At 41.2% G+C, this 24,847-nt stretch overlaps 2 protein-coding genes across 3 annotated transcripts; both read right to left on the bottom strand.

Moving 5' to 3' along the window:
- Positions 1-1,928: 1,928 nt before the first annotated feature.
- Positions 1,929-10,660, bottom strand: LOC132235757 (protocadherin beta-17-like). 2 transcript variants are annotated; one of them, XM_059698645.1, is made up of 2 exons: positions 9,903-10,660; positions 1,929-4,882 (listed from the first exon to the last, which is right to left on the bottom strand). In XM_059698645.1, the coding sequence occupies exons 1-2, from the start codon at positions 10,263-10,265 to the stop codon at positions 2,858-2,860; spliced, it is 2,388 nt and encodes a 795-aa protein (XP_059554628.1). In that variant the 5' UTR covers positions 10,266-10,660; the 3' UTR covers positions 1,929-2,857. The 2 variants fall into 2 exon arrangements, with proteins under 2 accessions (XP_059554628.1, XP_059554627.1); XM_059698644.1 differs by lacking the exon at positions 9,903-10,660 and having other exon boundaries at positions 1,929-7,866.
- Positions 10,661-16,427: 5,767 nt separating this feature from the next.
- Positions 16,428-23,978, bottom strand: PCDHB5 (protocadherin beta 5). Its single transcript, XM_059698643.1, has one exon. The coding sequence runs from the start codon at positions 21,304-21,306 to the stop codon at positions 18,919-18,921; it is 2,388 nt and encodes a 795-aa protein (XP_059554626.1). The 5' UTR covers positions 21,307-23,978; the 3' UTR covers positions 16,428-18,918.
- Between the last annotated feature and the right edge of the window lie 869 nt (positions 23,979-24,847).

Here is a 24,847-nt window from a genome sequence, read left to right as displayed (position 1 = left end):
TTCATGAGAGCTTATTGAAAAGAACTACTTAAGAATGAAATGTAGCCTACTTATAGAAAAATATAGAGAAACTATGATGAAATGACTAATGTAATATTTGATGTCAACAAATCTATGAGGAAAAGAAAGTTGACTGAAAAATTTTATGCCCAGAAAAATTGTACTTCTCAAGTATGTGAGAATTTAAGACATACAGCATGTAGCCCTGCTGGTGTGGCTCAGTTCGTTGGAGCATGCCCCATACACCAAAAGGTGGAAGGTTTGATTCTGGGTCAGGGCACATACCCAGGTTGCCCTGGGTTCTATCCTCTGATGGGAGTGTATAGAAGGCAACCAGACTCCTCCCTCCTCTCTCTCTCTCTCTCTCTCTCTCTCTCTCTCTCTCTCTCTCTCTCTCTCCTTTAAAGAACTACATCTGATGAAATACAGCAAACCAAAGGATGAAAAACTAGAAATGACTGAGGTCTGGGAAAGCTGGGATAAAATAACAGTGAAGACTGCATTTCATTCCTGTTTGGGCACACCAGTTTATCTCAATTCCCTCCTGAAACCTCCTCTAAGCAATAGAGAGCAAAACTTTAAAATAAATGGACCTATAAAGACAAAACAAATGGGAGAAAAGTAAACAGCAGAGAGACAAGTCAAGGAATGCCTTCAAAATACTAGCAGCAAATAATTCCTAACTTAAAATTCTATACCAAACAAAATAAAAATTTGATTTTCTAACATCTGAAATTTTCACATGTTCAAAAAATTAATAAATGTATTACCAAATAGCCTTCAGAACTCAAGGCAGTAAACCAAAAAGGAGGAAGACATAAAGTCCAGAAAATGAAATTAAGTTCAGGAGACAAAAGAAATTCCCAGAATGATGGATAAAGCGAGTTCCAAACTGCCAGCTATACAACAGGTCTACAGAGCAAATAATATACAATTGAGCAGGAGTCTGGATAGCTCCAGGATGGCTCCAAGAAAAAATAATGGAACTGAGGATTTCTTGGTGAGTTTAATAATACAATGAGGAGTTTTAGACTTTAGAAAGTATAGGGATAAGTTAAAAATCTATACATTGAAAGTAAAGCGAAAATGAGTCAAAGAAAAGAAACAAAATCTCAGTACATCATGAGGTTCAATTGTAAGCAATATTTCCATAGTCGTAATTATATAAACTATTAAAACAGAATTTTATATAATATTGCTATGAGAGAGGAGTGGGTAGAAAAAATGTGCAAGTATGTGTGTGTGTGCATGTGCCCCTAAAGAAAAATAAATGGATAATATCTAAAATTTGAATGAAAGCATTTTATAAGCATATTATTTAGAAATATGGAAGTAAATATCATGGAAACACAGTAAAATGCTTCAAAAGGTGTTACATCTGTACAGACTTGAGTAATATTGAAAAGTTTGTAGCACCGTATAACAAATTAAATGTCTACAGCATAAAATGTCTAAGCAATTACGAGAATTACCCTTTTAATATACATTTTATATGTTATATGCATATATACTAATATAATAAAAAGTCTAAAGTAAGGTGAGAAGAGGGTAAAAGTGTAAGGTTTGACTTGCTCATTTTAAAGCAGGCAGTTAAATTATGTTAATATATTAATATTGTTTTTAACCTTATAGGGATTATTTAATTAAGCTCAAGCAAGTTCTATAGTTTCATATAATGAGTTCTACAGTCTCATTATATGCAAATAAAATCTGATAGTTTTCATTATAGAGCTAGCCATGCATTATAGGTCCAGTTTACAATATTGTTTCCATCTATTAACTTATATTAAATCATAGAAATATTTTTAGAATGATGTTGACTTAATATTAATAACTGCTTTTGAGTGCTGGCATAATGATGTTAATTTGCTTTCTTCTTTCTTATTGAATATATTTGAATCATGTGTATACTAAAAGAATGAGAATCATTTACATACTCAAAACCATTTATTATAAAAAGGTAATCGTAAGTCTACCAATATTTTTCTACTTTTTTCTATTTAACAGGAATTGCATCATTTAAAATTATAGCAGGTGGTCTAACTAAATGCTCTCAATTTTGAAAGAAAACACTCAACTTAGAAAACATCCAGCTAAAATATTAGTTCATTTGAAAAACTACGGCAGTGTTTTTGAAACAACATTACAGGAATCAAATAATTTACAAGGTCACAGTAATTTTTGCATAAATGAAAATTATTTTTAAAACTAAAAGCCATCATCTACCTTAGTTAGACTCATGCTGATGATAATCGTTAAACACAATTCTCTTAATCATAACAATGTATCAGTGAACAAGCTAAAATATCAGGAATCTGAAAACATTGATAACTTCCAAAAATCTTACCCCAAAATCCTGAGAAACACCAGTGCTCTGTTATTGTAGGATCATGCAAAATGTGAGGGGGAACCTGACAAAACAACAGAAACACCTAGAGATTCAGAATATGAAATACTTCAACAGGTTGCAATAACTATAAATATGGCAATAATTATGAATGTGTGAATATGTATGCTCTTCTGTGAATGCAAGGGTTGGGAAATACCCGGATGTATATTATCATTTATCAGGTCTTTTCAAGATGAGATTCCTGATTGAACTCAAAATTATTTGTAAAGTTAGAGTTTTCCTCGGTGTCCCCTACCAGCCCCTTCACGCATAAACTTGCCGACAGTTGGTTTGCGGAACATGAACTCGCTGGTTCAGACACACCTCATACTGGTCCCCACTCCACTGACACCCAAAAGAGACATCCAGGCTATACTTAAAGTTAGGATTGTTGTCCATGATGCTCTCAAACTCTGTACCTGGAGGAACTAAAGATATTACAAAAGACACTGCATCATGATGAGATTCCTAATTGAATCCGAAGTTATTCTGGAAGGTGGCATTTCCCTCTATTTCTTCATTAGCGCCTTGGGGTAGGAGGTTGGGGATCATCGGTTTCAAGAATTTGAACTCATTTGATCCGGAGCCTCCAGTCAGACACACCTCATACTGGTAGCTCTGGGACAGGGTCCCTGTGCCGCTGACGTCCACCAGGTGGCCCGGAAAGGGGCCCTCAGGCACCGAACAGCCACCCACCCAGGCGGCCCTGCTCCGCCTGCACAGCCGCACCGCGATGAACGCCAGCACCGAGAACAGGAACAGCGACGACACCGACGCCAGCGCGATGACCAGGTACACGGTCAGCGGGTCGGCCTGCGCCTGGTCGGCCGCCGCTTCGGGCAGCGGCAGGTAGGGCTGCGAGAAGCCATCCACCAGCAGCACGTGCAGCGTGACGCTGGCCGACAGCGCGGGCTCGCCATTGTCCTTGACCAGCACCAGCAGCCTGTGCTTGGCCGCGTCGCGCTCGCTCAGCAGCCGCGCCGTGCGCACCTCGCCATTGTGCGCCCACACGCCGAACAGCCCGGGCTCCGTGGCCTTGAGCAGCTGGAACGACAGCCAGGCGTTCTGGCCCGAGTCTGCGTCCACCGCCACCACCTTGCTCACCAGGTAGCCCGGCTCGGCCGCCCTGGGCACCAGCTCGGTGCAGGGCGCAGAGCCGTTCTGCAGCGGGTACAGCACGAAGGGCGCGTTGTCGTTGGCGTCCAGCACCTGCACGCGCACCAGCGCCTGGCTGCTCAGCGCGGGCGACCCGCGGTCCGTGGCGCCCACGCGGAACTCGAACGCCTGCAGCGCCTCGAAGTCCAGCGCCCTCAGGGCGAACAGGTGGCCGTTGTCCGCGTTGATGGACACGAGCGAGGCCAGGGGCAGCCGCGGGTCGTGGGGCGGCAGCAGCGAGTAGGTGAGCTGGGCGTTGGCGCCCGCGTCCCTGTCTGTGGCGCTGACGCTGCCGATGTGCAGGGCGGGGCTGTTGTTCTCGCGGAGGAACAGGGTGTAGGCGGTTTGGGTGAAGGCGGGGGCGTTGTCGTTGACGTCGGACACCAGCAGGGTGATGTTGTGCTGGGTTTTCAGCCTGGGGGTCCCCAAGTCGGTGACGGTGATGGTGATGTTGTACTCGGCCTGACTCTCTCTGTCCAGCGCTCCTTCTGTTACCAGGGTGTAGAAATTGTCTACAGTAAGTTTCAGTAGGAAGGGGAGATGGTCTTGGATGAAACAAGTCATTTTGCCATTGTCTCCAGAGTCTGGATCTGAAATTCCAAAAACAGCTACCACCGTGTCTGGGGTGTTTTCTGGGATGTCACTGATGAGTAATGACATGGTCAGTTCCGGGGCGTTGTCATTTATATCCATCACTTCTATGGCTACGGTGCATTTCCCAGAAAGGCCTCCACCGTCTGAGGCCTCAATTTCCATACGGTAAGACCGAATTTCCTCAAAATCCAGCATTCTTTTTAACCGAAGTTCTCCCGTGACTGCGTTTAGTTCAAACACCTGAATGGCTTGATTTGATGATTGGAAAAAGGAGTAGGAGAGCTCGCCATGGGTCCCAGCATCTAAATCTCTAGCGGAGACGGTGATGACCAGGGAGCCCACAGGGCTGTTCTCTGAGACCTGCACCTCATAGAGCAGCTGAGCAAACTCAGGGGCGTTGTCATTTATGTCCAGGACCGCAACGACAACCTGGGAAGTCCCCGTCCTGGGCGGCGACCCACCATCCAGCGCCGTGAGGGTTAACCTGAGCTCTGACTGCTCTTCACGGTCCAGTGTTTTGTCCAGCACCAGCTCGGGGTATCTCCTGCCATCGCTGTGACTGCGAGTGAACAGGTGGAAATGCGGGTTGGTGCTAATGGTGTAGTTCTGAACTGTGTTGCTGCCCACGTCTAAATCCTGAGCTGTTTTCAAAGGAATGGCAGTCCCGGGCTGGCTGCTTTCCGGGATTTTCAGGAGGATTTCCTGTTCCAAGAATTCGGGGGCATGGTCATTTACATCCCGGAGCTGGAGTTCCCCTTGAATAAACTGCAGCGGGTTTTTCAGTAACACCTGGAAATGCAGTATGCACGGATCCGTGTCACCACACAACTCTTCCCGGTCCAATTTTTCTTGGAGGAGCAAATACCCGCTCTTCTGCTCGAGCTGCAAATGCTGTTTGTTCCCTTTGGATAGAATCCGGGCGCCACGCGCGGCCAGCTCCCCTAAGCCCAGACCCAGATCTTTTGCGAGGTTGGCCACAAAAGAGCCGCTCTCCCTCTCTTCTAGAACGGAATAGTTAAGGGCCGCACCGCCCGCCTCCCACAATAGTAATAGAATAATAATGGCGGTCACTTGCCTTTTCCGGGGCGCTTTGGGGAGCGGCGTCTCCATCCTTCCTCCTTGTCCAAACGATCCAGTATGAAATCACAAAATGATTGCTTTGCAGCCAACTCTGCTATCTTAGTTCAAAAATCTCGAGTCAGTTCCTAACATTGACTGGCGTGGGGATGGGGATAGCGGCTTCTCTGAAACCTTCTAGCTCCGGTGGTGTAAAATGCTGCCCTTGCAAGCGGTCGAGATGGCTTTACGGCTTTACGTAGTTTTGCAATCGCGGAGAGGTTTTTACTCTCTTGTCCTGCAGCGCCACCCAGCGTTCTGTTTTACAACTTCAGGTAGTTTTCATTTCAAAGCACAATGTAAGAGCAAAAAAACGCGCTGAATGCCTTTTTGGGTACTCCTTTCCCCCTACCTATTATGCAGTGTTGTTCAGGTAGCTAGCAGTAGTTGTGAGAGCAAAGTAATACCTATTTATCTATATTCATCTTCTTTATAAAGGTACAATTTCATTATTCAAAACTCGGCTGAAGACAAATTCATTGAGTCATTCAGTAAGTATTTCGCTGTGCAGAAAATTCCCTAGCTTCTGGAGATGAGACGGGAAACACAAAAATTCTTGCTCCTGAGGAGCTTACATTCTATTACCAAAATACTAATCTGTTCTATTGTGTTAGAAGTTATGAATTTTTAAATCCAGACAAATGGGAATGTACCTGTATCTCCTGGGGGGGGGGGGGAGATGTTGTATTGTCAGTCTCTGAGCTACATAGCCTTTGAGAAGTTTTTTCCTTCATAAACTCCTTGTGTGCACAGCCTGTAACGTTCAGACAAAATGCCCATTTATTTTATTAGAAGTCACTATAAGCTCTGAGTTCAGGCAATGTCTTTGGAAGAACATGAAGAAGGCATAAAGTCAATGGAAAGATATGCTTTCCAGGGAAGGGGTTTGACCTGTCAGCTTTGATAAGAGTCCATCCCCTGGGACAATGGAGATGGGGCTATTGAAAAACACCACTGCGTCAACTAAAGCCTTGGGAGTTGGAGTGAGAATGTCAGAATAAGCAGTTTCCCCCAAGGAAGAACGCTACTCCAAGGAGAAGGTGAATATATGGGAATACAAAACAGTAAGTGTTCCCTACACTCATTGACCCAATTGGTGATCATCCATGACATAAGAGCCATGGAAGTTCACTTGTTTGGATACAAAACACAGACAAACATAATTTAGTTACGCCCACTTCCATTTTAATTAAGGATAAAAATAAAATATTCTGCCCAGCTGGTGTGGCTCAGTGGTTGAGTGTAGACATATGAACCAGGGGGTCATCGTTCAATTCCTGTCAGAGCATATGCCCAGGGTTTCAGGCTCTGTTTTGGGGCTTGATCCCAAGTGTGGGGCATGCAGGAGACAGCTGATCAATGATTCTCTCTCATCATTGTGGTTTCTGTCTCTCGCTCCCTCTCCCTTCCTCAATAAAATATTTTTAAAAAATAAAATTTTCACTCACTTGTCACTTTAGTGTAAATTGCCTAACTTTGATGGAAAATTGAAAAGAGGATTTTTTTCATAAAACATAACCAACACAAATAAGACCAAATATAGTTAAACTATTAAAGTAAATGATTTTATGGTTAATAAATATAAATAATGCATATGCAGAACAGGAAGGGAAAAACTGACATTCTCCAATAAACTGGCACTAATAACTTATTTAGTTCTCAGCAGATATTACATATATAAAAGTTTAAGAAACTAGGAGGAGGAGTTTGAAAAATATGATTTGGATTTTACTAAACAATATAATACCTTACATCTTTCAAATAGTTGGATAAAGACAAGAAAATAAAATGTACTCTCAAGCATTTTATGTTCTGTAATAGAGTTTTGGGTTAATGGAAGATGTTTTCTAGAGGAAAAGTAAAAGAGTGATTTTTAATAATTTCACTTATTGGCAAGGGCACTATAGTGTTGAAAGAATATTAGCATTTCTGTATCCCTTGAAAATTATTTTTTAAATTCACTATAGGAATGTTAACATTCAGAAAATATTTGTTAAGCATTTATAATTGGTCTGGTCGGTGTTTAAAAAGATCATCCTATTCTTACATGAAACTCACAAACTGTAATTAAATGTGATGACAGTTTTATAAAGTCTATATTCACAGAAAATATGTATTGACTATTATGGTTACTGAAATATACATAAATATGACTGGCTATCTTATTATTTAGCCCTCTTTAGTGTATATCTTTATTTCATCACACTATAAGTGTTACCCCTAAATCAGACTTATACTGGCAGATTAAATAATAACAATCATTTAAAATTTTTCTCTACATAGCAATAGTGATACTGTTGTCACCAACAGTTAGAAATAGAATCACACTTAAGAATATAATTTTTGTAAAAAGAGATAGATGATTAAATTTCAAAAATTTTAAATTATGCAAGTAAAAGTTTACTTTTTATTCAGATTGTCAAATATAGTCAAATATAATTTCAAAACTACTAAGCGTAATGTAGGAAAAATGCTGTGTATATGCAATATCTGAATTTCTTTTAATTTTACCCTAAGGAACAGTAGTAAAGTAATAATAAAAAAAAAGGAACCATCAATAACATGTAACTTTAAGTTAAAAGAGATTTTCAAACTTAAGTAGAGTTTAGCAGAACCATACAATACTTAACTGAATGGAAAGCTATTCCGAAAAGTAGGGTTTTCCTTCATTTCCTTCCCAAGTTTCTTGAGGAGGGAAGTTGGGGAGAACCGGCTTCAGGAACTTGAACTCGGTGGCCCCTGTGCCTCCCGTCATACACACCTCATACTGGTAGCTCTGGGACAGGGTCCCCGTACCGCTGACGTCCACCAGGTGGCCCGGAAAGGGGCCCTCAGGCACCGAACAGCCACCCACCCAGGCGGCCCTGCTCCGCCTGCACAGCCGCACCGCGATGAACGCCAGCACCGAGAACAGGAACAGCGACGACACCGACGCCAGCGCGATGACCAGGTACACGGTCAGCGGGTCGGCCTGCGCCTGGTCGGCCGCCGCTTCGGGCAGCGGCAGGTAGGGCTGCGAGAAGCCATCCACCAGCAGCACGTGCAGCGTGACGCTGGCCGACAGCGCGGGCTCGCCATTGTCCTTGACCAGCACCAGCAGCCTGTGCTTGGCCGCGTCGCGCTCGCTCAGCAGCCGCGCCGTGCGCACCTCGCCATTGTGCGCCCACACGCCGAACAGCCCGGGCTCCGTGGCCTTGAGCAGCTGGAACGACAGCCAGGCGTTCTGGCCCGAGTCTGCGTCCACCGCCACCACCTTGCTCACCAGGTAGCCCGGCTCGGCCGCCCTGGGCACCAGCTCGGTGCAGGGCGCAGAGCCGTTCTGCAGCGGGTACAGCACGAAGGGCGCGTTGTCGTTGGCGTCCAGCACCTGCACGCGCACCAGCGCCTGGCTGCTCAGCGCGGGCGACCCGCGGTCCGTGGCGCCCACGCGGAACTCGAACGCCTGCAGCGCCTCGAAGTCCAGCGCCCTCAGGGCGAACAGGTGGCCGTTGTCCGCGTTGATGGACACGAGCGAGGCCAGGGGCAGCCGCGGGTCGTGGGGCGGCAGCAGCGAGTAGGTGAGCTGGGCGTTGGCGCCCGCGTCCCTGTCTGTGGCGCTGACGCTGCCGATGTGCAGGGCGGGGCTGTTGTTCTCGCGGAGGAACAGGGTGTAGGCGGTTTGGGTGAAGGCGGGGGCGTTGTCGTTGACGTCGGACACCAGCAGGGTGATGTTGTGCTGGATTTTCAGCCTGGGGGTCCCCATGTCGGTGACGGTGATGGTGATGTTGTACTCGGCCTGACTCTCTCTGTCCAGCGCTCCTTCTGTTACCAGGGTGTAGAAATTCTCCGCCGACGGTCTTAGAAGAAAGGGGAGATTGTCGTCTATAGAACAAATAACCTCTTGATTATGTCCAGAATCTGCATCGGATACACTGAAAACTGCCACTATCGTCTCTGGCAGGTTTTCAGGGATGGCGCTGCTGAGCGACGACATGGCCAATTCAGGGGCGTTGTCATTCACGTCCAGAACCTGGATGACTATGGAACATTTTCCTGATAGTCCCCCGCCATCTGTGGCCTCAACGTCCACGTGATAAGATTGAAATTCTTCAAAATCCAATGTCTTTCTCAGTTGAATTTCGCCTGTGATTGCGTTTATTTCGAAGGGCTGGTCAACGTCGTCGGTTTGAAGTAGGGCATAAGATACCTCCCCGAAGGATCCTGCATCTAAATCTCTCGCTGAGACGGTGATAACCAGAGAGCCCAGGGAGTTGTTTTCAGGGACTTGCGCCTCATAGAGTTCCCGAGCGAACTCTGGGGCGTTGTCATTGCTGTCCAAGACCCAGATCTGAATCTCTATGGTCCCTGACCGGGGCGGAGACCCCCCATCCAGCGCGGTAAGGGTTAGCCTGAGCTCAGGCTGCTCCTCACGGTCCAGCGCTTTGTCCAGCACTAGCTCCGGGACCTTCCTGCCGTCGCTGCGATTGCGGGTGAGAACGTGGAAGTGAGAATTGGAGCTGATTGTGTAGCTCTGAAGGCTGTTGCTACCCACGTCTAAATCCTGTGCCATTTTCAAAGGAAATATCTTTCCTGGCGCAGTGATTTCTGATATTTTTAGGAGCATATCTCTGGCCGGGAACTCCGGGGCGTGGTCATTTATATCTCCCACTTGCAAGGCAGCCTGGAAAAACTGCAAAGGATTTTCCAGTAACACCTGGAAGGGTAGCAAACACGGCTCAGTGGCGCCGCACAGCTCCTCCCGGTCCAGTTTTTCATTTAGCAGCAAATCATAGGTCTGTGGGTCAAGTTGCAAATGCTGTCTGTTCCCCTTGAAAACAACCCGTGCTCCCCGCGCAGCCAGCTCTCCCGTCCCGAGTCCCAGGTCCTTTGTCAAGTTGGCCACAAATGTGCCACTCTCTGTCTCCTCCAATACAGAATATTGTATGAATTCTGAACCCACCTCCCTCAAAAGCATCAATATAACGAAGGTTACCACTTGCCTTTTCTTGCGATGTCCTTTTGTTTGCGCCATTTCTATTGTTATGCCTGATTTCAGAGGAAAAATCCTTTTTCTCTCCCAATCACCACATCCACCGTCGACCCTCCAAAATGTCTTTGCTAAAGAGTTTCAAATTCGTTCTTTTAACTTCTCTGGCGATGACTGCCTTCCGGAACACGTCTATTTTGGCTTTAGCTTAAATGTGTCCAGTATTTTTTCTTGGGTTTCTCCGTGAAATGACGACCACCGGATCTGCAGAGCTTAGATTTAGTCTCTTAGCCTGTACTGCCACCACGCGTTCAAATTAATAACTTCATGCGGTGCTTGCCTCTACCCAATTTCCAAAATCCGAGCATTATAAAGACTTTTAGGTCCAGTCGATGTTTCTCAAACAGGAGTGTGTGAACTACTCGCATAAAGAATTACCTGGGAGTCTTAGGGTCCCCCCCGCCAAGTTAATTCTGGGCTCATCTCCGAATCTTGAATCAAATTCTCTGTTGGTGCTCATGGGAATCTGCACTTCAGTTTTTCTCAAGTGATTTTCACGAACACTAAGGTTTAATTAAGAATTACTCCCTACGTAATGTAAATTTTTTGTGATCAACTTTTATTCTTTAGCAGTGCAATTTATCTCTGATGAACAATGTAATTTGTGAACACAAGAAATACACTGTGCAATGGTCCCAACAAACACATCAGCAAGCCATACAAAAGTGAAAAGTTGGTTAGCAACACTGATGGTAAAATAAGCAATCACTTCTCTAAATTACATGACTTACAAAGTGACAACAGACTTATTTTGTTTTGTGGTTACACCTGCCCAATAAAGGGAATAATCAGACTAGTGGGAGGAAAACTGAGGCCAAGGAATACTTACCATGGAAATATCTTATCAGTTAAATGATTTCAAAGAAGAACTAGGAGCCATCAAGTATTTGTCATAAGTAAGCATTTTAGGATTCCACTTTATTTTTGTGTGGGTAGAGTTTTGGTCATGATTATGTTAGACTTGTTTGTTTTACTGTAACTTTTTAAATCAAAGTCTCCTCCTATATAAATTAATCAAGATCCATATATATTACCCTGTTGTAAGAACATAATGCAATGCAGAAAACAAATATTTAAGACTCACTTCTACCATCCTCTCACAACAAAAATGATACTAGATCCTTTAATTATAGACCAACTAAGGTAGTGTGAAAGGTGAGTAATATCTGAGTGGAAACCATGGAAATCAATGATAATTCATCCTGGCTATATCCATTCATATCTCACCAGTTTAGAAAAATGTATCTCTAAATATTCTAAAAATGCATTGAATGGGTCAGTGCACGTATAAAAACACAAATACACCAAATATAATTCATTTCAGATTGATTTCATATTTATTGAGAGGTGAAATCAATTGAGTTCCAGCAAAATCCACTTCAGGTGAAAGCCAAAATGATGGGAGATTTAAAATGAGGATATTTTTCAAAATATTTCACCTCTAAGAAAAATAAATAAAGCTAAATAAAATCTAAACTCTGTGCAGATTAAATAACTTTGTAGTTGAAAAGCTTCTGTTTCTACCTAGAAGGATAAAATAGGATCACTGTGACCAGCATCCATGGTCACTTGGTAAATGTTACTGAGAATAGACTTCCCTGAGGATATCAATACAAAATAAACTGGTGAAGTAAGCCAACAACTGTAAACAGTCATAAACTTCCATCTACATAGCACCCAGCTTCACAACATGCTGTCTTTTTCCTTTGTACATATCCCTCCAATGTTTACCTTTGCATAGTTCTTTTCTTAAGGTGATGTTCACACAAATTGAAATGCACTAATCTTAATGGTAGCATTTTAACAAATGGATTCATCCATACCACCCACACCTTTTTCAAGATATAGAACACTTCCAGCATTCATCGGGAATAATCTTAAACATATTTCCCAGCTTACTTTTAATAATTAGGTGGCAAAACTTGGTCTCTTCTGGATACAAGATGGAAGACAAACCATGTAAAAAAGCACCATGCCCCATGCTTTTTATGCTCACATATGCTAATGTGAAGTGACAAATAGTTTCAAGATTAATTCACCTGGATTATTACCAGTGCGTTGAATAGTACTTTAACCAATGAAACATTGTAAAATATATTAAACATAATTTTATTCAGTTAGCTTATAGTTATTACATAACTAATCAAGTTGGTTTCCATTTTTTATGCTAGATGTATTTGCTTTCCTTTCATTCCATCAAACATTTAAAAATTCTTCAAGTTAGTTAAAGTGAAAAATAAAGGCTAACTTTCAAGGATGAATTGAATCTCTTTAAAATCTTTTTTAATTTAGTTATATGCAGGGAAAACAATAATTCAGAGAAAATATAGAAATACTTTCTTAAAGAAACCTCTCAATGGGAGACATGCTGCAGAAAGTTTTGAATATAGGAAGGATTTGATGCTAAACACATCTGAAGTCTGAAATGGTTGGGAAGGAAGACTTTTGTCAGTTTTGTTAGACTTTTGTCAGTTTGTCAATTTTGATGATTTTTTCAAAGAACCAGCTTTTTATTTCATTGATGTTCTCCATTATTGTTTTTGAATGTCATTGATTTCTTCTATTATTTTCATTATTTCCTTCCTGCTGTTTCTGTTGGTTTATTTTCCTCTTCCTTTTCTATATTCTTGAAGTGAGAGCTTACATGATTCATTTGAGACTTCTCTTTTCAAATATATGCACTTAGTACTATAAATTTCCCTCTCTGCGTTGCTTTAGCTGTATCTTGTAAATTTTGATATGTTGTCTTTTCATTTCCAGTTCAGTTCAAAGTATTTTTATTTCACTGGAGACTTCGTTTTGATCCATGGGTTAGTTAGAAGTGTGTTGTTTAGTTTCCAAGTATTTGAAATTTTTCCCATTATTTTTTCGTTATTGATTTTTAGTTTGGTGCCATTATGGTTGGATAACACACACTGTATGATTTCAATTATTTAAAATTGGTTTAAGGTTGTGTTATGGCCTTTCTTATATGTTCTATCTTGTATATATTATGTGAGCATTTGAAAAGAATGTGTATTTTGGCATTGGATGCATGTTCTAGAAATACAGATTAGATCCTGTGTTGTTGAGTTCTTCTGATTCCTTTCTGATTTTTCTGTCTAGTTCTATCATTTGTTGAGAGAGTATTGAAGTCTCCAACTTTAATTGTTGATCTGTCCAAGTTCTATCAGTTTTAGCTTCACATATTTTGCAACTCTGTTGTTCAGTGTATGCATATTAAGGATTGCTTTGTCTCCGTCTTTTATCATTATATAATGTTCCACTCTGTTTCTGGTCACTTTCCTTGCTCTGACATCTACTTTGTGACATTAATATGGCCACTCTTACTTAATTTTTAATATTTGTGGAATATTTTCCACCTTATTACTTTCAATCTGCCTATATCATTATATTTGAAGTGAAGTTTCCTGTAGGCAGCATATAGTTGATCATTTTTTAAAACCCATGTTGTCCATCTTTTTGTTTTAATTGGTGTGTTCAAACCATGTACCTTTAATGTAACTACTGATGTTAGAGATTAAGTTTGCCATTTTATTCTTTGTTTTCTATTTGTTCTCTCTGGGTTTTTCTGTTTGTTTGTTTCTCTGTTTTCTTTTTTCCTGATTGATTTCTTATGGATTATTAGAAAAACTTTTAGAATTCTATTTTTATTTCTCTATAGTGGTTTTCAATGTTTCACTTTGTGTAGTTTTTATAGTGGTTGCTCCATACATAACTCATCACAGTTTACTGGTGTTGTCATTTTACCAGTTCATGAGAAGGGTGGAAAATTTATCTCCCTTTACAACTTTTATAATATATAAGTAAACATTTCTTCTACCTACATTTAGAACTATATCAGACAGTGTTATAATTTTGGATTCAACCATCAAACATAATTTAGAAAACCCAGGAGGGAAAGGAAAGCCTATTGCATTTACCCATATTTTTGTTTATCGTGTTTTTTCTTTTTTCCTGCTGTTTTATTTTATTTTTAATATATTTTATTAGAGAAAGAGAGGAATAAAGAAGGAGAGAGAGAGAAACATTGATTGGTTGCCTGCCATAAGTACCCTGGACAGAACCCGCAACCCAGGTGTGCACAGGATGCACCAGGGTGCACAGGATGAACCCTAACCAACTGAGCCTCTCTAGCTGAGCTAATGTTCCATGTAAAATGGATTTCTATCTCTTTGGAGAACTTCCTTTATCCATTCTTTTATGGTAGGTCTACAGGCAACATTTTCTCTTCATGAAAGATATTTTCACTGCATATAGGCTCCTGGGTGAACAGTTATTTTTTTTCAGCACTTTAGAAGTATTATGTCACGTCCCTCTGACCTCCATGGCTTCTAATGAGAAATTTAGAATTTCTCAAGTTATTCAAATTATTATTGCCCTATGGGTAATGTGTAAGTTTTCTTTATCACTGCTTTCAAGATTTTTCCTTCTCTGTAGTTTTCAGAAATTTAACAATGATGTCTTTTGGTGTGGATTTTTATGGTTTATCTTGTTTTGAATTTCTTAGGCTTCTTGAATCTTTGGGTCTGTGTCTTTTGCCCAATTTAAGAAGTGTTCTCCTTTCCTTCTGGGATTCCAATGACAAAATGTTAGTTCTTTTGTTATTGTCCCATAGGTGCCTGAGGCTCTGTTATCTTTTTATGGTCCATTTTTTCTCTACTGTTCAGATTGAGTAATTTTTATTTTTCTGTCTTCTAGTTCACTGATTTTTGTTTGTTCATTCTATTCTATTATTGAACTCACCTACTGAGTTTTTCATTTCATTGTATTTTTAATTTGTAAAATATCCATTGGCATTTCTTTATATATTTTTTGCTGCACTTTACATTTCTTTGCTGAAACTCTCAATTTTTCATGTTGCCAAGCATATTTGTAATAAGCATGAAGCATATTTTGAAGTCCATCTAAAAATCTTTGTAGATAATTCTAACACTCTGCCTCCTTGGTGCTGGCATCTATTAACTATTTCATTCACTTTTCTATCTTTCCAGTTCTTGATATGACCCAGATAGTACCTTCCTAGATGTGCATTTACCCCAAAATAACTCTTGCCCAAGTGCATGAGATATATTCCATAATGCTTATAGCAGCATTCTTCATAGTAACAAAACTCTTAGAGAAACCCCAAAGTAGGTCAACAGTAAAATGAATGTAAAGGTAAAGGTGTATACAGTGGAATACTATAGAGCACTGTAATGAATGAACTACATTAACATGAATAAATTCAAAACTAGTGATAAAAATAAGTAAGCCCACAGATGATCCATACTACATTAATCTACGTATATAAATTGCAAAAATAGACAAAGCTAAACAATGATATATGCATATCCGCTGCAACTGTAAAAAAATAACAAATAATTAATTAAAGATTCAGGATAAGTGTTGATTTTCACAAGGATAAAAGATTTAATGATGGAAGCACACAGGGGTTTCCAATGTCTTTGCATTGTTCTCATTCTTAAACTGGGTGATAGGTACATGGGTGAACATTTTATTATTTTTTTTTAAATCGCACATATACACTCTGTACACTTTTTGAATGTTTAATAGATTTAAAACTAGAGAAAGCAAAAACAAAAAAGCAATGTATCTGGAGTCAGGATGCCTGGTTTAAAATCCTGATTCCACCACTTACTAAAGTAATCTAGGCAGTTTACATGAACTCTTTTTTAAAAAATACATATTTTATTGATTTTTTTTACAGAGAGGAAGGGAGAGGGATAGAGAGTTAGAAACATCGATGAGAGAGAAACATCAATCAGTTGCCTCCTGCATATGCCCACAACCAAGGTACATGCCTTGACTGGAATCGAACGTGAGACCCTTCAGTCTACAGGCCAATGCTCTATCCACTGAGCCAAACTGGTTAGGGCTACTTGAACTCTTTATGTCCTACTTTGCCCATCTCTAAAATAGGGATGTCAATTGTACCATTATTTTGAGGATTAAGAGAGATATGTGTAAATAATTTAGAAAACAGCCAAGTATATAGCCAGGGGTGGGCAAACTTTTTGACTCGAGGGCCACAATGAGTTCTTAAACTGGACCGGAGGGCCGGAACAAATGCATGGATGGAGTGTTTGTGTGAACTAATATAAATTCAAAATAAACATCATTACATAAAAGGGTATGGTCTTTTTTTTTTTAGTTTTATTCATTTCAAAAAGGCCGGATCCGGCCCGTGGGCAGTAGTTTGCCCACAGCTGAATTATAGACAGTGTATAACAATAATAATACATTATATATAACATAATTTTTAATAATTATTATTTCCCCTCATGACCTACTTTTAAAAACTGTAAGGCTCATTTCTAAAGAAATAAAAGGAGTTTTCTGGAGAGCACTAAGATATTTAGTGAGATCTTGGAATCCCAGCATAAAATCTTTGTCATTTGAAGGGCCAAGTGCTGAAGAGCTCCCTGCCTATTTATTACAATGCACCCTAAAGTAAAATCTGTTCTTTTATAAACCTGGCCCTGAACTGATTCACACAGAACACCTTGTCACAACTTCCACTCAGACAAAAACTTGGGTGCAAACTGCCCTATCCTATGAAAGCAGAAAAGACATAGAACAGCAACCTTGACTATATAGAAGTAAAGATCCATCTGAAAGAGGTTTGAAAGTGTAAGTGAGAAACAGTTAACAGAAACAATAATAATTCTATTATTTTCTCTCATACAGCAAATTAGAAGAAACTATTGCTAATGGAATAAGAAATGGAGGTTTCAGTTTGTGCAGAGAAGTAAGGGAAAATAGTGATATAGCTATGTGAAGGATGGATGAGAGAAGTTTAAGTGTTCTAGGTACTAAACAATAATAGCAGGAAATTTGCCGTAGACCAATTCCAGCCTGTCATAATTTCAAGAGTTTCATCAAAAGGTTGATGAGACTTGGGGACTCAACAGGGTTGAGTCACACATGTAGTCACCTGTTGGAAATGGCTAAAGGCATGTCCCCAAACCTGAATAGGAAACTGATTGTGGCTGCCAGACAGTTAAAGGGCATCTTAATCTACATGTTATTGCCTCCTACTGGCCAAACACCTGAACAGCCGTAGGCTATTCCCCCATCCTGACAATGGACTCTGTACCCTTTGAAACCTTACCCACTGAAGTGTATTATCTCCACCTTGCCTTAGGACAAATTGTGTTAATAAAAGCAAGGGTCCTAGACAAGGAGGCACTCTTCAGTTCCTTTAGCTGAAGGTCCTCTGACCTCCAATGCCTTTCAAAATTATAACTCGTCTCCGGACTCTTTATTAGTCTCTGGATTTCTATGTCATCTGCGCACAGCCTTTTCCAGATTCCTGAACCCTTCTTGATGCTGGGACATGAACCCCGGCAGAAATTAATTGTTTAATATTTATGAAAAGATTACAGCCATATTCTTTTGTGATAAGAAAGTCAATATAAAAAGAGCTAGCAAATAAAAGGTTTAAAATGGGATAAAAAGAAAAACAGACAATATTAGGTGTTGATAAAAATGTAGAGGACCTGGTACATCCAAACACTGCTGTTAACAGTGTAAACTGAACAGCACATTGGAAAACTATTTGGAAATATCTACTAAAAGTGAACATCTACTTACTAAATGAGGGCAATTTTACCCCTATGTATATAACCAACAGGATGCACATATATATTTGCCAAAGGATATGTAAAAGAATGTTCAGAGCAGTATTATTCAAACAGCCAAACCTTGAACCAATCCCAAATATCTACATACAGTAGAATGGGTAATAAGTCATAAAATATTCATACACTGGAATACTATACAGAAATGAGAATAAAAAACTAAAATTAAAAGCAATATCATGAATAAATGTCATAAACATAATACTGAGTGAAAGAAGCAAAACACAAAAGAGAATATACTCTACTATTTCATTAAAAAATTTTAAACAGGCAAAACTAAACTACATGCTCATTGGAAGTCAGGATATATGTTATACTTGAACTGGTAGTAATCTTAAGGGATCATTTGTGTGGCATCTGGGATGCTAATAACGTTTCATTTCTTCATCAAGATGCTGATACTAAGTATGTCCACTACCTGAAAATACATTGAGCTGAAATTAAGGATTTGCTCATTTTTTCTGTGTGTACATTACAATTCCATAAAAATTTTTGTTTAAAAAATGTTTGTCAGTGAGGTAAGAGCCAGAAAGGAAGAGTATATAGAAAATTGTTGCTTTCATCATGTTTTCTCACATATTTATCAAATACATAGTTTCCTTACAAAATAAAATTCAAAAAACACGTAAAACACTTTTAAAATTTTTGCTATTAAGCATCAAATATACTTAGAGTTTGGTGAAACAGTGGACTGAATACAATTAATATTTCATTTTAATAAGACAGTTAATCGCAACAAATGCCAGGAAGTGGAACAAACACTACAGGAACATCCCAGCATGTGGGGTGGGGATTTGAAATGGCATTATGTAAATGCAAGGGTCTAGATTTGAGTTTTCCCAAATTGGACAAAATAAAGTCCAATGGACAAACATGTTACAAAAAGGGAAATCCGGGCTATACTCCAAGGTGGGATTTTTGTGCATGACGCTCTCAAACTCTGTATCTGGAGAAATTAAAGATGTTACAAAAGACACTGCATCATGATGAGATTCCTAATTGAATCCGAAGTTGTTTCGGAAGGTCGTGTTTCCCTCTGTTTCTTTGATAGCGCCTTGGGGCGGAAGGTTGGGGATAATTGGCTTCAAGAATTTGAACTCATTCGATCCGGAGCCTCCAGTCAGACACACCTCATACTGGTAGCTCTGGGACAGGGTCCCTGTGCCGCTGACGTCCACCAGGTGGCCCGGAAAGGGGCCATCAGGCACCGAACAGCCACCCACCCAGGCGGCCCTGCTCCGCCTGCACAGCCGCACCGCGATGAACGCCAGCACCGAGAACAGGAACAGCGACGACACCGACGCCAGCGCGATGACCAGGTACACGGTCAGCGGGTCGGCCTGCGCCTGGTCGGCCGCCGCTTCGGGCAGCGGCAGGTAGGGCTGCGAGAAGCCATCCACCAGCAGCACGTGCAGCGTGACGCTGGCCGACAGCGCGGGCTCGCCATTGTCCTTGACCAGCACCAGCAGCCTGTGCTTGGCCGCGTCGCGCTCGCTCAGCAGCCGCGCCGTGCGCACCTCGCCATTGTGCGCCCACACGCCGAACAGCCCGGGCTCCGTGGCCTTGAGCAGCTGGAACGACAGCCAGGCGTTCTGGCCCGAGTCTGCGTCCACCGCCACCACCTTGCTCACCAGGTAGCCCGGCTCGGCCGCCCTGGGCACCAGCTCGGTGCAGGGCGCAGAGCCGTTCTGCAGCGGGTACAGCACGAAGGGCGCGTTGTCGTTGGCGTCCAGCACCTGCACGCGCACCAGCGCCTGGCTGCTCAGCGCGGGCGACCCGCGGTCCGTGGCGCCCACGCGGAACTCGAACGCCTGCAGCGCCTCGAAGTCCAGCGCCCTCAGGGCGAACAGGTGGCCGTTGTCCGCGTTGATGGACACGAGCGAGGCCAGGGGCAGCCGCGGGTCGTGGGGCGGCAGCAGCGAGTAGGTGAGCTGGGCGTTGGCGCCCGCGTCCCTGTCTGTGGCGCTGACGCTGCCGATGTGCAGGGCGGGGCTGTTGTTCTCGCGGAGGAACAGGGTGTAGGCGGTTTGGGTGAAGGCGGGGGCGTTGTCGTTGACGTCGGACACCAGCAGGGTGATGTTGTGCTGGGTTTTCAGCCTGGGGGTCCCCATGTCGGTGACGGTGATGGTGATGTTATACTGGGCTCTGCTCTCCCTGTCCAGTGGCCTCTCTGTCACGAGGGTGTAGAAGTTCTTGAATGTGGGTTTCAAGAGAAAAGGAATATCGTCCTGGATGGAACAAACCGTCCTGCCATTGTCCCCGGAATCCGGATCAGAAACACTGAAAACAGCAACTACAGTCTCTGGGGAGTTTTCTGGGGTCGAGCTGGCGACTTTCGACAGCGTCAGTTCCGGGGCGTTGTCATTCACATCCAGCACCTGGATAGCTACAGAGCATTTCCCTGAAAGGCCTCCACCATCTGTGGCTGCAATTTCCACGTTATAATATTGAGTTGCCTCGAAATCCAATGCCCTTTTCAGACGAATGTCTCCTGTCATTTCATCTATTACAAATGGTTGAGTAACTTCATCGCTTTGAAATAGAGTGTAAGTTACATTCCCATAGGTTCCAGCATCTGAATCACGGGCGGCGACAGTAACAACTAAGGAGTTTAGGGGGCTGTTTTCCAGGACCTGTGCCTCATAGAGAGACTGTAGAAACTCGGGGGCGTTGTCATTGATGTCCAGGACTTGGATGCGGAGGGCAGTGGTCCCTGACCTGGGCGGAGCCCCACCATCCAGCGCTGTGAGGGTTAAACTCAGCTCGGGCTGCTCCTCCCGGTCCAGCGCTTTGTCTAGCACCAGCTCGGGGTATTTTCTGCCATTTCCGCGATTATGAGTGACAACATGAAAATGGGGGTTGGGGCTGATTGAGTAGTTCTTAACAGTGTTGCTACCTATGTCCAAGTCCTGAGCTGTTTTCAAAGGAAACACTGTCCCTGGCTGGACGTTCTCTGGGATTTTTAGGAGCATTTCCCTGTCTAGGAACTCCGGGGAATGGTCATTTATATCCGTGAGCTGCAGATCAGCTTGAAAAAACTGCACCGGCTTTTCCAGTGACAGTTGGAATTGCAGTATACAGGGATCTGTAGCCCCGCACAGCACCTCCCGGTCTAGTTTTTCATATAGAAGCAAATCCCCTGTCTTTATATCAAGCTGAAACGGCTGTTTGTTTCCTCTGTAATGGATTCGCGCGCCCCGAATGGCCAGTTCCCCCACCCTGAGCCCCAGGTCTTTTGCCAGGTTGCCCACAAAGGAGCCACTTTCCGTCTCTTCTGGCATGGAGTACCTAATTGCTTCCGAGCCAGCCTCCCACAAAAACAGCAATATAACAAGAAAGACAACTTGCCTTTTCCGCGGCGTTTCTGCTAGCGTGGTCTCCATTGTTCAGACCCAGTTCAAGAAGGTGCAGTTTCTTCAACCCGGTGCAATCAATCCAGAGGGCTTCGGTAAATAACCTCGAATTAGATCTTTCTGGCTGAGTCGCACTAGACGATGCCCTCTCTGAAGATCTCTGCCCCTAGATCTGAACTGAAATGCTGCCTTCTTTTAGGAAGCAGTCAACGTTCTGATTTCCCAGCTTAATGGCGACCCGGGTCCACAGAGCTCTTCATTCGAACGCCTAGCCTGCAGCGCCACCAGGCGTCCTTACTTACTATTGCAAATAGTATTTGCTATTCATTCCAATTTATAACTCTGGTGTGTATCAATACCTTTTTAAGTCCCAGAAACCTCCAGTTCTTAGTTATTGGAAGCTCTAAATTAACATTTACTGCACTAACTTTAAGTGAAAGAATACTTTTCAGAATAAACTGAAATGATGTATGAGCTTTCTTCAAGAAAGTACCTTTTGAGTACATGAAGAAACTTTTTTTGAGAGTTTTCTGTTTTAGTATATTTAAGAAATAAGTGATATGAATGCTTACAAACGTCTACAATTTTACAAAAATTATTTTTTAAATTTATTGATTCTAGAGAGGGGAGGGAAGGAGGCACACAGAGAGAAAAACAGATGTGTTGTTCCACTTACTTATGCATTCATTGGTTGCTTCTTGTATGTGCTCTGGCAGGAGGTGGAACCCACAGCCTTGGCGTAAGGGGAGGACACTGTAACCAACTGAGCTTCCTGGCCAGAGCCTACAAAAATTACTGTTATCTTTAAATATAGCATATATCCGGAAAGGGTACAAATCATAAGTTTACAATTCAAAGAATTTTCACGAAGTGAATGCACTCCTATAAGCAGAACCAAATTAAAACTAAAATGTTATCAACACCCTGCAAGCCTCCTTCTGTCTTTGGCCACTGCCCCTCCCCCAAAGGTAAGCACTCTCCTAACTTCTATTATTTTGTATTTTTTGAACATTTATACAAACGGGGTTACAGAGTATTTGATCTTTTGTGTTTTCCTTCTTTCACTCAACATTATGTTTGTAAAATGTATCTGTTGTATATTGGTCTGAATTATTCTCATTGCTTTATAGCATTCTATTGTATGACTATACCATGATTTGTTTCTTCATTCTTCAGTTGATGGACATTGGGGTTTTCCAGTTTGGGGATATTTTTAGTATTGCTGCTATAAACATTCTCGTACACATCTTTTGGTGTCTGTGTGTGCATTTATGTTTAATATATTCCTACGAGTTAGGTTTCTGTGCATTAAGGTGTACACATATATTTAGCTTTAGCAGATATTGCAAAAACAGTTTTCAAATGCAATTTTACCCAAACCAGCAAAGAGTGAGAGTTCCAGTTGCTCCATATCCTTATCAACATTTGATATTGTCTTTTAATATTAACCATTCTGGTCAGTGTGGGATGATATCATATTGTAACTTTAGTATTTCCATGATGATCAATTAAATTGAGCACATTTCCACATGCTTATTGGCCATTAGGATACGTTCTTGTAAGTTCTTGAAAAGCTTTTGTCTATTTCTCTATTTGGGATATTTGCCTTTTTTTTCTGATTCGTCTTTAGAAGTTCTTAATATATTCTGGGTAAAAGTACTTTTTCAGAAATATGTGTTGCAAATATCTTCTCCCACGCTGTGGCTTGGATTTTAACTCTCTTATGGCATCTTTCATGAACCAAACTTCCTAAACTTTAATAGTCTAAAAACTGTCAATATTTCTCAATGGCTATGGTTAGGACTATTTGTTTTCTCTTTAAGTCTTTGCATACCCCAACATCATAAAAATATTGTTGTATGGTGTTTTTGAAAAATTAATTACCTTAGTTTTCACATTTAGAGCTACAATCCTTTGAAGTTAATTTTTTTCATATGGATGAGATAAGGGTCAACAATTTTGTTTCATATAAACATCCAAGTGATTTTCTACCATTTTTTGAAAAGAGGATCCATTCTCCATTGTTTCTGAAGTGTCACTTAAAAAAATAAGTGTCAATCAATAAATCAGTAACCATAGGTCGATTAAGAATTTTTTCAATGTTTTTCTTTGTTTATCCTGTAATACAATATTGCCTTAATTAATGTAGCTTCATAATAGGTTTATTATCTGATGGATAAGTCCTCCAGTTCTATTCTTTTTCTTCAAGACTGCTTTGGTTATTATTGTCCCTTTGTATTTTTATATAGACTTTAGATTCAGTCAATTTCCACAAAGAAATCTGCTGAAATTTTGTTTAGGATTTATTACATCTATAGATTAATTAGGGAGAACTGACATAATTCCCAACATTGAGTTTTCCAACTATTAAACATTACACATTCTGCTATTTAAGATATTTGGCTTCCAATCTCTATTTCTGTTTTGCAACAATAGAATTGTCCTATTTTTCCTATTTCATGTATTTTGTGGAAGTTATCTGAATAATGTTTACTACTAAATTCTAATAATTGAATTTCAAAATGTTGATTTGTCCTACACCAGTCTGGTGGTGATCCCCAGGTGGTAAAGAATAGCCTATGCTTGCTCAGTGGCTGAGCATCGACCAATGATCCAGGAGGTCATGGTTCCATTCCTGTTCAGAACACATGCCTGGGTCCCATTTTGCTCAACCCCCACTGGGGGGCATGCAGGAGACAGCCGATCAATGATTCTCTCCCATCATTGATGTTTTTTTCTCTCTCTCTCCCTCTTCCTTCCTCTCTGAAATCAATCAATCAATCAATCAATCAATATATTTTATAAAAAAAGAATGGCCTATGCTTTATCAATATACACAGTAATTCATAAAGTAATACACAGAGTGATTAGTAAATTTACTACATAAATTCATAAAGGTGTGTTCTGGGTGTTTAGTCAATCTCATTTGGTTGATTATACAAATTGAACTTTCCTGGCATAAACAGAAAAAGTGGATTTGGATTTTTATAATGGTGAAATGTCACCATTTTATATTGGTGAAAATGTCAATCAGATTTCTTGTTATACAGAAAAGCCAGTTCATTTAAATAGCTAATAATAAATTAAGAAGCCATGAGAGTTGACTACCATATTTGTCTTACATATTTGTTTGTGTTTAATTTTGTTTTCACTTTTATCACTTTCTCATTTCAATGTTTAGATTGGGTGAAGACTAAAAAGCTGTTTTAGAGAATAACTTAAGCCCTGGCCAAGTAGCTCCGTTGGCTGGAGCATTGTGCCTATAAGCTGGGGTTGCAGGATCCTGGTCAGGGTACGTACGGGAAGCAGCCAATGAGAGCATGGGTGAGTGGAATAACAAATTGATGTTTCTTTCTCCCTTCATCTGTCTCCCTAAAATCAATATATAATAAAGTTTTAAAAAGAGAATAACTTAAATGGACAATTTCCTTTTTTATGTCATTATATCCTTAGAAAAAAAGTAATTCTGGGAAAAGTGCAAGTAATTAAATTCTAGTAGGATGATACTCGAGATTTCAAAATAAATATTTAGACTATAAAGCAAGCTCTTTAATAGCTCATATTGTGCCAA

This window comes from Myotis daubentonii, chromosome 5 (genome assembly GCF_963259705.1).
Source record: "Myotis daubentonii chromosome 5, mMyoDau2.1, whole genome shotgun sequence".
NCBI lineage: Eukaryota > Metazoa > Chordata > Mammalia > Chiroptera > Vespertilionidae > Myotis > Myotis daubentonii.
The sequence above is the reverse complement of the archived record's forward strand: the minus strand, read 5'-3'. Positions and strand labels throughout refer to the sequence as shown.

Coding starts and splice junctions, on each gene's coding strand:
- LOC132235757 (XM_059698644.1), bottom strand. CDS start 5,248: ATGGAGACGCCGCTCCCCAAAGCGCCCCGGAAAAGGCAAGTGACCGCC.
- PCDHB5 (XM_059698643.1), bottom strand. CDS start 21,306: ATGGAGACCACGCTAGCAGAAACGCCGCGGAAAAGGCAAGTTGTCTTT.